Genomic DNA, 13,588 nt, shown 5'->3' with positions numbered 1-13,588 from the left:
TAGATCTACAAACATACATAAAATCATAAAAAGTACATTGTATTTACAATTATGTCAAAAAGAAGAAAACATTATTTTCATTATCCAAACTGATAGAAGTACTCACTGCAGTCAAATGCGGAACTCCCCAGACATATAAAGTTGCCCATTTGACTGCAGTAATTACTCCTATCTCATTTGGGTAATAAGCTTAGCGTTTAAAGCAGAGCTCCAGGCTCCTTCAGAAAAAAATAAGTCAGCAGCTACAAATACTGTAGCTGCTGACTTTTAATAGTAGGACAGTTACCTGTCCACGAATTCAGCGGTGTCTTCATCCAAGCCGACTTTTCATTTTTCTCTGGGGTGCTGCCGCCACCATCATGGCTAAGGGAGACTGGCAGTGAATCCTTGCAGGTTCACAGCTGGTCCCCTACTGTACATGTGCGCAGCGCACTGCGTTTTGTGAATGGCCCGGCGGCGGGGGAAGGAGGAGGGGGCCCAATTTCTGGCTGAGTTTGCCATGGCGAAGTCAGTTGGAAGTGGGAGCGGGTACCTATCAAAACCATGTACCCACTCCCCCCTCCTCCCCGAAAGGTGCCAAATGTGGCAGCAGAGGGGGTGGAGGCAAAAAAGCGGAGCTTTCCCTTTTGGATGGAGCGCCGCTTTAACTAACCTTACAATGTTTGGAAGTTAAAGCTTATGTCAAGGCAAAGTAAAAAAATATATGTTGTATATCTCTGCTGTACATAGTCAATGCCCTGAGTTTTATCACTTTAAAAACCCCGCAAGTACAGAAAAATACCGGTTGATCTGCCAGAAATGCACTCATTTTTAATGTTTCATGTTACATGTTTAATGTTTCATGTTATATTTATGATGTAACATGAAGTATGGTTGCATATATAATCCCCAAACCAAGCTGCCCCCTTCTTACATAAATCGCAGGGTGCTTCTTCCGGCCAAGTTATCTACTAGTTGCATTTCTCCTAGTGAATAACTGCATGCTCCCACCTGTCACTGTGGCAGAGGGACTGTGCGATACCTCCTTTTTCTCACCCCTTGTAGTCTAGCCACATTTCCTCCAGCCCAGGTCCATGCCTCCATATGGACCTGAAGCTAGAGGTAAACATTGATAGACATAAACAAAAAGAAGGGCGCACCAGCCTAGCGCATTATCCTTAGCAGGCTTTTATTGACAAAGTATTCAAATTGTCTACTCTCAAACATGCGATGTAAACCAGCATATTAACTCCATCAAACAACATCCATGATGTTGGAGTCCAATGTTCTCATTACGATGAATGGCTAACGCGTTTCGAGGCAATGCCTCTTCCTCAGACTGGACTCCAACATCATGGACATTGTTTGATGGAGTTAATATGCTTGTTTACATCGCATGTTTGTGAGTAGACAATTTTAATACTTTATCAATAAAAGCCTGCGGAGGATAATGCGCTAGGCTGGTGCGCCCTTCTTTTTGTTTATGTCTACAGTGTTTTGTCGACCACCCTGGTCGTAGAGGGCAGCAAGGCTCAGCCATTAGTGAATGCCAAGTGAGAGTCCTGGGATAGAGGCAGTCTGAGAACCAGATTCTGAGCGCAGGAGCAAGGTGCCAAGCATCACAATTTTCTTTTTGGAGTAAACATTGATAGAGCCTGTGCATTGCACCCACAAAGCACTGAAAAAAAATATTAAATGCTCATAAAAAGACCAATGTTGCTGCATTTACAAGTTTTTACAAAAGTTTGACTTTTAAGCCTCATTGTTGGCTGACAACCCACAGATGTTTGGTAGACTGAAAGGTGTCAGCCATGCTAAGTGTGTTATATTAAACTACTCAGCCACTTCCACTCAACAAACTCTACAACATAAAGGCTAATCATTTTGTTGTCAAGGATAACAACTAATAGGGAAAAAAAGATTCTTTGAGATGACACAAGAAGTGTGCAGAGGACAAAGGAAAACACTGTAGTTCATAAAGTGGTTCTAAAGGCATTTTTAAAAATTTAAAATAGAGTTTATACTTACCTGTTAAGTGCAACAATATTTCACAGAGCTGGTCCCTTACCTCTTTTTTGGCACCAGCTCCTTCTTTTTGCGAGTTCCCCTATAGCAAGTTATGCTATGGGGGCCTCCGTGAAGGCATGCTCCTGAGTTGGGCTGTGTGCATCTATAGACACACACCGCTTGGCCATGCCTCCGGCTCTTTTATCACAAGGTTTGACTGATGGGAGGCTGGAGCCAATGGCTCCTGCTGCTCCCATGTCTCCTGTGAGACTAGCAAGAGAGCAATGCAGTGCTGGATTGGGAGAGGAGCCTGGTAAGTGTTTAGACGGGTATTACTATGGGGTTTTTTTTTTGTTTTTTTTTTTTACCCTAATGCAGGAAATGCAGTAAGGTAAAAAAAAAAAACTAGATTTTAGAACCACTTTAAAAGATCAACAGTTTTTTTTTATTTTGCACTTATCCAGCTGCTATAACAAAACACTATAAAAGTTATACTTGTAGCACCCTACAGGTAAGTGCTAGGCAGATGTATAGTGGGCCTTGTCTGCCTAACAGCAGGGCTGTGATTTATTTAGTTAGGGTGTCAGTGCTTCCAGATGTGCCTGCTGAGGGGAGAAGTATCCCCACTGGCTCCTGTGAGAGGCTTCTCATAGGGCAGTGTGGGAAGCCCAATCAGGGGACACATCCCAGCTTGTAACTACCCCAGAAGGCAGATTATGCTGCAAAGGATTCTGGGAGTGGGTATAAGTTTGGGGGGAAGTGCGTGGCATGGTGTCTTTGGCGGGAGCAGAGTCCCAGGAGGGAGAGTACGGCTGTCTCTCCTCCTGTCTGAGGAAGTGGATGTCTCGGGGTGTCGCCTGAGAGTCCAGAGAGTGCTGAGAGGATCCGGTGTGCCGAGAACCTGTGGAGAGCGAGAGGGGTCCAGTCCCAGGAAAGCCTACAAAGGTCGTGAGTACTGAGGATTGCCCCTGGGGGTCTGCCAGAGTCAGAGGGGACCACTCCGGAAGAGGTCCTGGGATCCAGTGTCAGCTAGCTGAAAGGGGGTACCTAGGTTGAGGACCTTGAAGTTACAGAGGGGGTACATAGTCAATGAACCCTGAAGAGTTCCAGGTTAAAGGGGGCACCTGCAGTTGGGCCCTGAATTGTACAGAGTGTGTCAGTTAACAGTTGCAGCTTTACAGAAATCTACAACGTACTACCTCAAGCCAGTGCAAGGCGGGAGGGGAGTATTTAGTGACTTTGCAGTACAGCAGTGTCAGTAATTCTACCATTCAAAGTCTTGGGTCTTCTGGACTTCTTGTAGAGGATCCAGCACTTCTATCAAGCTACAGTGTGTTCTCAGTGTTAGTGAGCGTTGGCTGGCGTCAAGGAAGCGCCAACGGGCATTTTTACAGGATTAAGTCCCAAGTGTAATTAGTTAAGCCTAAAGGAGTATCCCACTTGTTACCTTCTCCCATCCCCCTTTTCTACAATAAAAACCACAAAACCAAGATGCCGAAGTCGTCCATGTCTCAGTCCTCACACCCAGGGTCGCAGCTCACATGGGCTGGAGAGGTAACCGGTAACAATGGCAGACCCACATCAGGCCGCAGGCCAGGAAAACCTGCTACGTACTTAACAGACTAAAAAAGGTATACCTAACAGACCATTGTTACAGTTTGCAAGCACTTTAAAGAGAAACTGTCACCTGAACATTAAAGGGAAGGCATCTTTTGATACCGCAACCATCAGCAAGTTTTACTCATTCCTTTGCCACCTCCCTGCTGCAGGAGTTGACACAGATATAGCAACATCAAAGAAAAGACAGGCTTTGTTGAATGGCTACTGGAAAATATCTTTCAATTATGTCATCAAACCCTGGAACTAGTTAGTAAGTGATATCTAGTTTAAATAACTGCTGGTTTTGTCCATATGTCCACATCTGTTTTTCATGTGTTGCACTTTTAAAGGGTTACTTGACCTAAAATTTACAATTTAGTTAATGGTATATCTCACTAGCATCCTAAAAAGTGTCTCCATCTCCTTCTGCCCTCCCATCTTGAGGTTTCATTCTTGCTGCATCTGCCAAAGGGCCTGCTGAAATCTTTATATTGTAAGAAAGTTGATATATAATCCAAAGGGTACAGAAGCCCTCCTGTAATGGCCTGGACAATAATGACCAACATATTTATGTATTTTTATGTATTGTTGCAATAAGAGAAGTAATCTTGGTCCATGCATTGACTGTGCTTTATTTTTTGTAAGCCATCGTCATCACGTTTTACATGACCAGGATGTAGATCGCCGGACTTGTGTTCCAATGAATTACCTGTATCCAGACCAAGCTCCCTACACTGTGTGTAACAGCTCCTTGTCTGAATATGGAGTCCTGGGTAAGTTATATCATCCTGCTATATTCCTTGCCATGGCCAAAATCTGATTTATTTACTGCTGTAATGAGAAATGGGTAACAGAAACAGAGACTATCAAGTGTGCTACTTTCAGTAGCTTCAGAAAAACTCCTGTTTTTTTTTTTTTTTTTTTTTTAGCACTAAGTTTTTGTTACATAAATACATTTTAAGCAGCAAAAAATGCACAAATTAATTTTCAAAACCTAAACAATATTTGGCATGCCCTGAAAACAAATATGTTTTTTTTTTTCTGTTAATTTTAACCTAACCCCTAATTTTGAACCTTTACACTAGTAGATTTTCAAGACAAATTACATTTGTTTTTAACATCCAATTTTGGAACGAATGGACTTTCCCAAACAAAAACTACATACACTGTTAAAAAATTCCCTCCTTCAAGAAAAACATTTCCATCTGCTTCTTCAAGTTTTTCTCGTCGCTGTGGTTGAAATCCAACATCTAACCCACTTTTGAGTAGAAAATCGAAAGAATGTTCTTAAAATGAAAAAATTAGGACAAAATTCTACCAGGGTATGTCTAGATTTACTCTAATTTTCTTCAACTCTACCTGTAACCCTAAACCGCACACTCAACCCTAAGCCTAAACCCAAGCCTAAATCACAGCTTTATCCACAATACTGTTGCTGACCTATTCTAACCTTCATTAACACTAGACTAGGGCAATAATGCTGTTGTGCTGAAAAAATCATGAAAAAAAACTGTGCCATGATAGATCCCTAGAAAAAATGTTGTTACCGACGTGCTAATTTCTCTTTACTGAATAACTTCTACCATGAACAATTAAAACAGGCACATGAATAGACCCTCCATCCAGACACATATAGTCCCTTGGAAAAGTATTCATACCCCTTGAAATTTTCCAAACTTTGTCATGTCACAACCAAAAACGTAAATGTATTTTATTGGGACTTTATGTGTTAGACTAACACAAAGTGGCACATAGTTGTAAAGTGGAAGGAAAATGTTTACTGCTTTTCAATTTTTTTTACAAATATCTGAAAAGTGTAGCGTGCATTTGTATTCAAACCCTTGAGTCAAAACTTTGTAGAACCATATTTAGCTGCAATTACAGCTGCAAGTCTTTTTGAGTATGCCTTTACCAGTTTTGCACATCTAAAGTTAAATTTTTTCCCATTCCTCTTTGCAAAATAGCTCAAGCTCTGTCAGATTGGAAGGAGAGCGTCTGTAAACAGCAATTTTCAAGTCTTGCCACAAATTTTCAATTGGATTTAGGTCTGGACTTTGACTGAGCCATTCTAACACATGAATATGCTTTCACAGCTGGCACGCAGAGCCCTCTCCGTGGGTCCGCAAGCTATAGTTTTCTGAACTGCTCCGGGCACACAAAAGCTCCACACACTTCACTAGGAGGACAAAGCGCCCAGTGTCCACGCACTGTCCCGGCACCCCCTGCCTCCTCCAGATAACCCACAGCAGTTTAACTCAGAGCACAACTGTTTTGGAAAAAACGCTGTGGGACCAACTCACAGACCGGCAGGAATGGCAGCTAATTGTCTCCCTCGGCCGCAGGATGAACAGCCAATCGACTAGCGTGGGGGGAGAAGTGGGCGTTTGTTTGCCCGGGGGTTGCCAAATGCAGCTGCTGCATTACATTGGTGAGAAAGCATAGAGATGAGTCCAGAGCTGCTGATAATGAGCTGCACCATGTGATGGTGTTCTGTACTATGGTGATAGAAGGAGAGGTGTGTGTGTGGGCAGAGGGAGCATGATGAGCTACAAGAGTGTCACTGCCGTACCACAGCAGAGGTGGTGAGCTGCAGAGGGGGGACCTGATGTGTGATGGAGAGGAAAGTGTGCCATGAGCTGTATGGAGGGGTGGGATGCATGGTGAGGAGGTGTGCTATGAGTTACACGACGATGTGTAATATGTAGCTCACTGATGTGATGTGGCTGGACAACAGAGAGTTGTGAGCTGAAGGGTGATACATAATATGTGCTAGAACTTTACAGTGTGATGGAGATGTGCAATGTGCTGCATGGTGATGGTTGTTGGCACTTTGAAATAAATAAGTTGGTTTTGTTTTGCAGTTTGGGCACTCGGGCTAAAAAAGGTTTGCCATCACTGATCTAAACCATTCCATTGTAGCTCTGGCTGTATGTTTAGGGTCGTTGCCCTGCTGGAAGGTGAACCTCCGCCCTAATCTAAGTCTTTTGATCAGAGCACCTTCTTCCATGTGTTTGCTGTGTCTCCCACATGGCTTCTCGCAAACGGGGGCTCTTCTTGCCACTCTTCCATAAAGGCCAGATTTGTGGAGTGCACGACTAATAGTTGTCCTGTGGACAGATTCTCCCACCTGAGCTGTGTATCTCTGCAGCTCCTTCAGAGTTACCATTGGGTCTCTTTGCTGCTTCTCTGAATAACGTTCTCCAAGCCTGACCTGTCAGTTTGGATGAATGGCCATTAGTGATCAACCGATATCGGTTTTTCGTTGCCGATACCGATATTTTGGCCATTGCATATTGGTATCGGCCGATATTTTTGTACATTTAAAAATTTGCAAAATAAACACAAATTTCGACACAAATCTGTTACTGAACACGTAAAACGTTATTTATTAACATTTTTAACATTAAGGGCTCGTTCTTCACACCTTAACTGCATGAGAACTGATAGGAAAACTTCAATTGCAGGGACATTTTGTTTCACATAATTCTGATTGTGCATAATAAACTGCTGCAGTAGTGCACTCACTCACTGCAATAATTTTGAATCACTACTGCAGTGTAGTCAGTGCAAAACTGCTAGAAAAAAAACTAGAAAACAGCTAGACAGTGGATTGGATTGGAGCCAGTGGACCACGTCTGCAGTATGGCACTCATTGCAACTACTGCAGTCAGTGCAAAACTGCTAGAAAAAAAACTAGGCAATAGCTACACAGTGGATTGGACTGGAGTCAGTGGACTACCTCTGCAGTATGGCAATCACTGCAAAAACTGCAGTCAGTGCAAAACTGCTAGAAAAAAAGCTAGGCAACAGCTACACAGTGGATTTGACTGGAGTCAGTGGACTACCTCTGCAGTATGGCACTCACTGCAACTACTTCAGTCAGTGCTAAACTGCTAGAAAAAAGCTAGGCAACAGCTAGACATTGAATTGGAGTCAGTGGACTACCTCTGCAGTATGGCACTGACTGCAACTACTGCATTCAGTGCAAAACTGCTAGAAAAAAGCTAGACAACAGCAAGACAGTGGATTGGAGTTGGACTAGAGTCAGTGGACTACTGCTGCAGTAGTGCACTCACTGCAATGATTTACTGTAGTCAGTGCAAAACTGCTAGAACAAAAGCTAGACAACAGCAAGACAGTGGATTGGATTAGAGTCAGTGGACTACCTCTGCTGCAGGGCACTCACTGCAACTACTGCAGTGCAGTCAGTGCAAAACTGCTAGAAAAAAAGCTAGGCAACAGCTAGACAGTGGATTTGAGTGGACACTACTCTTTTCAATACTCCCAGTTAAGTAGAACAATATTATACTGCAGAAAGCAGAAAATTTCAGCATGTCCATGGTCACCTGTTAAAGGGCTTCTTTTTTGTTCATATAATGCTGCCACTTCATAAACATGCTCAGGAGGAGAGGAGGACAGAGGAGCAGAGAAAGAGAGGTATCTTCTAGCATGGGAAGTAAGTCTTTTGTAGCGTGCTTCTTTTTCTTTCCCCCACTGAAGAGGATCACCACTTCTGTCAATTACTGGTTCCTTCAAATAGAGATGAAGTTCATCATCCAGGCTCATTATTGCAGATTCAGAAAAAATTGAATCCTCCACATGAGGCCCCAATAAAACACTGAAAATGTCCTGATCAATTCGACCACGATGAAGAACATGCTCTTCTTTTTGTTGACGTATTTTTGGACATTTTTCGGTTTTTGCAGCATGCTGCTCTTTCATATTATAAAAATAGTGATCTGATTCTGGTCTTTTCGGCAGGAACCTCCTGCACCTCCTGTTGAATATCTTCTGTCAGCCATTGTTTTGCCTTTGCCAATACATCATACGAAAGAGAAAGCATGCTTCTTCTATCGAGGATTCAAAAGACTTGCAAGCACAACATTTTTAATCTGTTCATGCTTCTCAAAACCTATATCAATCAAAGCTCTTTGGCTTGACAGACCATCATTTGAAAGTTCAATGGTGTTGTGTGCCATGACACTGAGGTCTGACATATCTTCAAGCCTCATTCCTTTTCGCATGTTTGCTCCGCTGTCTCGAAGTAGCACAAGCATCACTCAGTCTTCGGTGATTCCCCAGTCTTCAAGCATGCCTAGAAACATTTCTCTACTGTACTCTGTGTGGGATCCTTGCATCACTTTTGTATTCAACACCAATTGCCTTTTTGTCCATCCGCTGTCAATGAAGTGGCATGTAAGAATCATTAGTGACTCTGACTCTGTTTGTCCTGACCAGCAGTCAGTCGTGAATGAGAGTGAATTGCCAGCATTCTCTGGTTGCAGCATAGCCTTTACTTTGTCAACGACCTTTTGGTGAATCTTTTCCAGCATTTCTGTTTGATAATACTTCTCACTCTTCAGTGTGTAGCTTGGCTCAAGTATGGACATCAACTGCTTAAATCCTGAGCCAGACACCATTGTAAATGGCTGGTTATCAGTGACAATCATCTATGTGATTACTCTGTCCAGCAGTTGGGATCTTCCATCTAATCCTGAATCTAGACAGTGACACCTGTTTTTTTTCAGAAACATATCTGTTATTGTTGCCTGGGATAGTGGAGGAGGTATTTCCAAATCACATTGATATTCATTTTGTTTTTTCTGTGCTGCATGATATAATTCAATATGATGAACTCTTAGATGGGCCCAAAGATTTGACGTATTTTTGTTTTTTGCAGTTACTGATCCCATGCTTATATTGTTTGTGCATGTGTTGCACACTGCTGCTTTTCCTGGAGAAGGTTGAGACGAGCAATATTCCCAGACTACACTTTTACTTTTTCTCTCCTCATCCATCTCCATTGCAATTTGAAAGACACAAAAAAGTTAAAAAAAATGGCTTGCTGGCACCCTTGTGGGTTGGTGGCTGATACCTGGCACTGTGGGTGGCTTGCTGGCACCCTGTTGTGGGTTGATGGCTGATGCCTGGCAGTGTGGGTGGCTTGTTGGCACTGTGTTGTGGGTCGGTGGCTGACACCTGGCAGTGTGGGTGGCTTGCTTGCTGGCACCCTGTTGTGGGGTGGCTGGCTGCTGTCACCCTGTTGTGGGTAGGTGACTGACACCTGGCAGTGTGGGTGGCTTGCTTGCTGGCACCCTGTTGTGGGGTGGCTGGCAGCTGTCACTCTGTTGTGGGTCAGTGGCTGATGCCTGGCAGTGTGGGTGGCTTGCTTTCTGGCACGCTGTTGTGGGATGGCTGGCTGCTGTCACCCAGTTGTGGGTTGGTGGCTGATGCCTGGCAGTGGGGCTGGCTTGGTGTCACCCTGTTGTGGGTGGCTGGCTTGCTGGAACACTGTGGTGGGTGGCTGGCTTGGTGTCACCCTGTTGTGGGTGGCTGGCTTGCTGGAACACTGTGGTGGTGGCTAGCTTGGTGCCACCCTGTTGTGAGTGGCTGGCTTGCTGGAACACTGTGGTGGGTGGCTGGCTTGCTGTCACCCTGTTGTGGGTGGCTGGCTTGCTGGAACACTGTGGTGGGTGGCTGGCTTGGTGTCACCCTGTTGGGGGTGGCTGGCTTGCTGGAACACTGTGGGGGGTGGCCAGCTTGCTGGAATGCTGTGGTGGGTGGGTGGTTGGCTGGCTGGCTTGGTGTCACCCTGTTGTGGGTGGCTGGCTTACTGGAACACTGTGGTAGGTGGCTGGCTTGGTGTCACCCTGTTGTGGGTGGCTGGCTTGCTGGAACACTGTGGTGGGTGACTGGCTTGCTGGAACACTGTGGTGGGTGGCTGGCTTGGTGTCATCCTGTTGTGGGTGGCTGGCTTGCTGGAACACTGTTATGGGCGGCTGGCTTGCTGGAACACTGTGGTGGGTGGCTGGCTTGGGGGTCACCCTGTTGTGTGGTGGGTGGCTGGCTTGGGGTCAACCTGTTGTGTGTGTGGCTGGCTTGGTGTCACTCACCCTGGCCTGTTGTGGGTGGCTGGCTTGCTGGAACACTGTGGTGGGTGGCTGGCTTGGTGTCACCCTGTTGTGGGTGGCTGGCTTGCTGGAACACTGTGGTGGTGGCTAGCTTGGTGCCACCCTGTTGTGAGTGGCTGGCTTGCTGGAACACTATGGTGGGTGGCTGGCTTGCTGTCACCCTGTTGTGGGTGGCTGGCTTGCTGGAACACTGTGGTGGGTGGCTGGCTTGGTGTCACCCTGTTGGGGGTGGCTGGCTTGCTGGAACACTGTGGTGGGTGGCTAGCTTGCTGGAATGCTGTGGTGGGTGGGTGGTTGGCTGGCTGGCTTGGTGTCACCCTGTTGTGGGTGGCTGGCTTACTGGAACACTGTGGTAGGTGGCTGGCTTGGTGTCACCCTGTAGTGGGTGGCTGGCTTGCTGGAACACTGTGGTGGGTGACTGGCTTGCTGGAACACTGTGGTGGGTGGCTGGCTTGGTGTCCCCCTGTTGTGGGTGGCTGGCTTGCTGGAACACTGTGATGGGCGGCTGGCTTGCTGGAACACTGTGGTGGGTGGCTGGCTTGGGGTCACCCTGTTGTGTGGGTGGCTGGCTTGGGGTCACCCTGTTGTGTGGTGGGTGGCTGGCTTGGGGTCAACCTGTTGTGTGTGTGGCTGGCTTGGTGTCACTCACCCTGGCCTGTTGTGGGTGGCTGGCTTTCTTGCTGAAACACTGTGTCGTGGCTGGTGACTGGCTTGGTGTCATTTGGGTGGCTGGTTTGCTCGCTGGGACCCTGTTGTGGGGGGGCTGGCTGGCTGCTGGCACCCTGTTGTGGGTCGGATGGCTGGCACCCTGTGGTGGGTGGCTGAGGCCAGGGCCTGTGGGTGGATGGCTGGCACCGTGACTTGACTTCAGCTGGCTGCACAGTGCACATGAGGCTGTCCGAGGCGTGGCAGGTGGTCTTAGAAGGCAGAACGTGAACAGCGCATGGTGCAATGACGTCACGTATGGGCTGTGCAGGTGTGGGAGGCGGTCTTAGTAGACAGAACGTGTACAGCGCAACGTACGCAGTGACGTCACGAAAATATCGGCAATATCAGTAACTTCAGAGGCCGATTCCTAATATATCGGGGAAAGCGCATATCAGCCCCCGATATATCGGTGTTGCCGATAATCGGTCAATCTCTAATGGTCATGTCTGGATTGAACAGTGCTCTGTGAGAAGTTCAAAGCTTGGCATATTTTTTTTTAATCTCACCCTGCTTTAAACTTCTCCACAACTTTATTCCTGACCTGTCTGGTGTGTTCCTTGGCCTTTATGATTCTGTTTGTTTACTAAGGTTCGCTAACAAACCTCTGAGAGCTTCACAGAACAGCTGTATTTATACTGAGATTAAATTACACACAGGTGGACTCTATTTCTCTTCCGTTCATTGACAGACAAAGCTCCATATTCTTCACCATAGGGTTATGCTGCCCTCTACAGGAGTGGGACTAGGCAGACAGCACAAAACTTGGTTACGCCCCATGGGGTGGGTTGTCCTCAGCTAGCATAATCCCCTGCTCTGCTTAGAGATACTCAGTTTTTGTTTGCCTAGTTCAGGAGTAGGACCTAGTCTCCTTGCCGTGCGCTAGGCCCTGGCATTTTTGTCTATTTTTTGCTGTTTGTTTTTGGATCCCGGTTTTTTCCTGTGGAGATCTTCTAGCAACTGAGCGAAGGGCTGGACTATTGCAGTTTCAGTGGTCCCCTCAGCCCGGCCAGCCAGCATGTGCAGACCAAAGCTCTGCGCTCGTTTGGCTGCGACATGGCCCCATTGGATGGGGATGGCCAGCGAGTTAAACGTCTCGCAAGGTTGCATAGGACTGGGTCTCGGCCTGAGTCGCAGTTTTCCTTCTGGCTAAAAGCTCCACCACGTTGGTGACGAGGAGGTTTCTGTCTTGCTAGTGGTACCTGCGTGCTTTGCTGGATTGTTGAGTAAGGCCCCCTCCTCTCCTTCCCTGGATGTGGTGTGGGTCGCGGGTACTCCCTGGGGTGGTTGGTCCCCCGGGGTTCTCTTTCTTCCTTCTTCCCCACCCCCCTTTTCCTTTCTCTTCCCCCTCCTACCCCTCCCCCCTTTTCCCCTCCCCTTCCGCCTTTCCCTTCCTACCCCTCCCCCTCTTTCCTCCTCCAACCCCCCTTTTCCCCCTCCCTAGGGTGGTATTGAGCTGGCTTGTCTGCCCATGCTCCTGGGGGGGATGGTTGGTGCCCAGGCTGTGGGTGCCCCTGGCCTTGGTGCCTGCAGGGTGCTGTCCCCCTGTTGCCCTCTGTGGGCCTGTTATGGGATGGTTGGCCCCTCTGGTTCCCTTGGGGATAGCTGCTGGGCCTGGGGGCGGTGGCCAGATGTCCGCAGGTCCGAGTACTATGCGGTCGGGCAGGCCACAAATTTAGGCACAAAGAGTGTGTTGGCGGTCCTGGAGGTGTCCGGCATTCTCCGGTGGGCAGAACGGTTCGTTCCGGCCATCTTACATAGTAGTTGAGGTTGAATAAAGACAATAGTCCATCCAGTTCAACCTGTGTAGGTGTGTGTGGACGTATTAATTTCCCTTACTCCTGAATGTTTTGATCTTGAAGATGTATGTCCAAGAGTCTTTAAAAAGAAGCCATACTCCCCGCAGTTACTACCATTTGTGGAAGAGAGTTCCACAATCTTATTGCCCTTACTGTAAAAAACCCCTTGCGTAGGCTGAGGTTAAATCACTTCTCCTCTAATCGCATTGTATGGCCTTGTGTCCTTATACACTCCTTGCGACTGAATTTTTTTTTTCTATGCGGAGATCACTGTTGATGTATTTGTAAATTGCTATCATGTCCCCCTCAGGTGTCTCTTCTCAAGGGAGAATAAATCGAGCGCTTGTAAACGCTCCTTATAATTTAGGTCCTCCAATCTCCTAATTAGCTTAGTTGCCCTTCTTTGGACTCTTTCCAGTTCCAGCACATCCTTTCTGAGGATTGGCGACCAGAACTGGACAGAATACTTCAGATGTGGCCGGACCAGAGTTTTATAAGGTGGTAGGGTTATAGTTTTATCTCTGGAATATATCTCCTTCCTTATGCATGTTAATATTCTGCCGGCTTTGGCAGCTGCAGATTGACATT

The 13,588-nt window shown here is 46.7% G+C and overlaps 1 protein-coding gene across 1 annotated transcript in view; it reads left to right on the top strand.

Annotated features, from left to right (window-relative positions):
- Positions 1-13,588, top strand: part of OGDHL (oxoglutarate dehydrogenase L) — a 302,089-nt gene that overhangs the window by 219,101 nt on the left and 69,400 nt on the right. Inside the window, exon 16 of the mRNA XM_082267472.1 lies at positions 4,231-4,358. Coding sequence (XP_082123598.1) covers positions 4,231-4,358 — 128 coding nt within the window. The remainder of the gene's footprint in view (positions 1-4,230; positions 4,359-13,588) is intronic.

The sequence above is a fragment of the Pelophylax lessonae genome, assembly GCF_965119305.1.
Source record: "Pelophylax lessonae genome assembly, chromosome: 9".
In the NCBI taxonomy this organism is placed as follows: Eukaryota; Metazoa; Chordata; class Amphibia; order Anura; family Ranidae; genus Pelophylax; species Pelophylax lessonae.
Note: the sequence above shows the minus strand (reverse complement) of the source record. Positions and strands in the feature narration are given on the sequence as shown.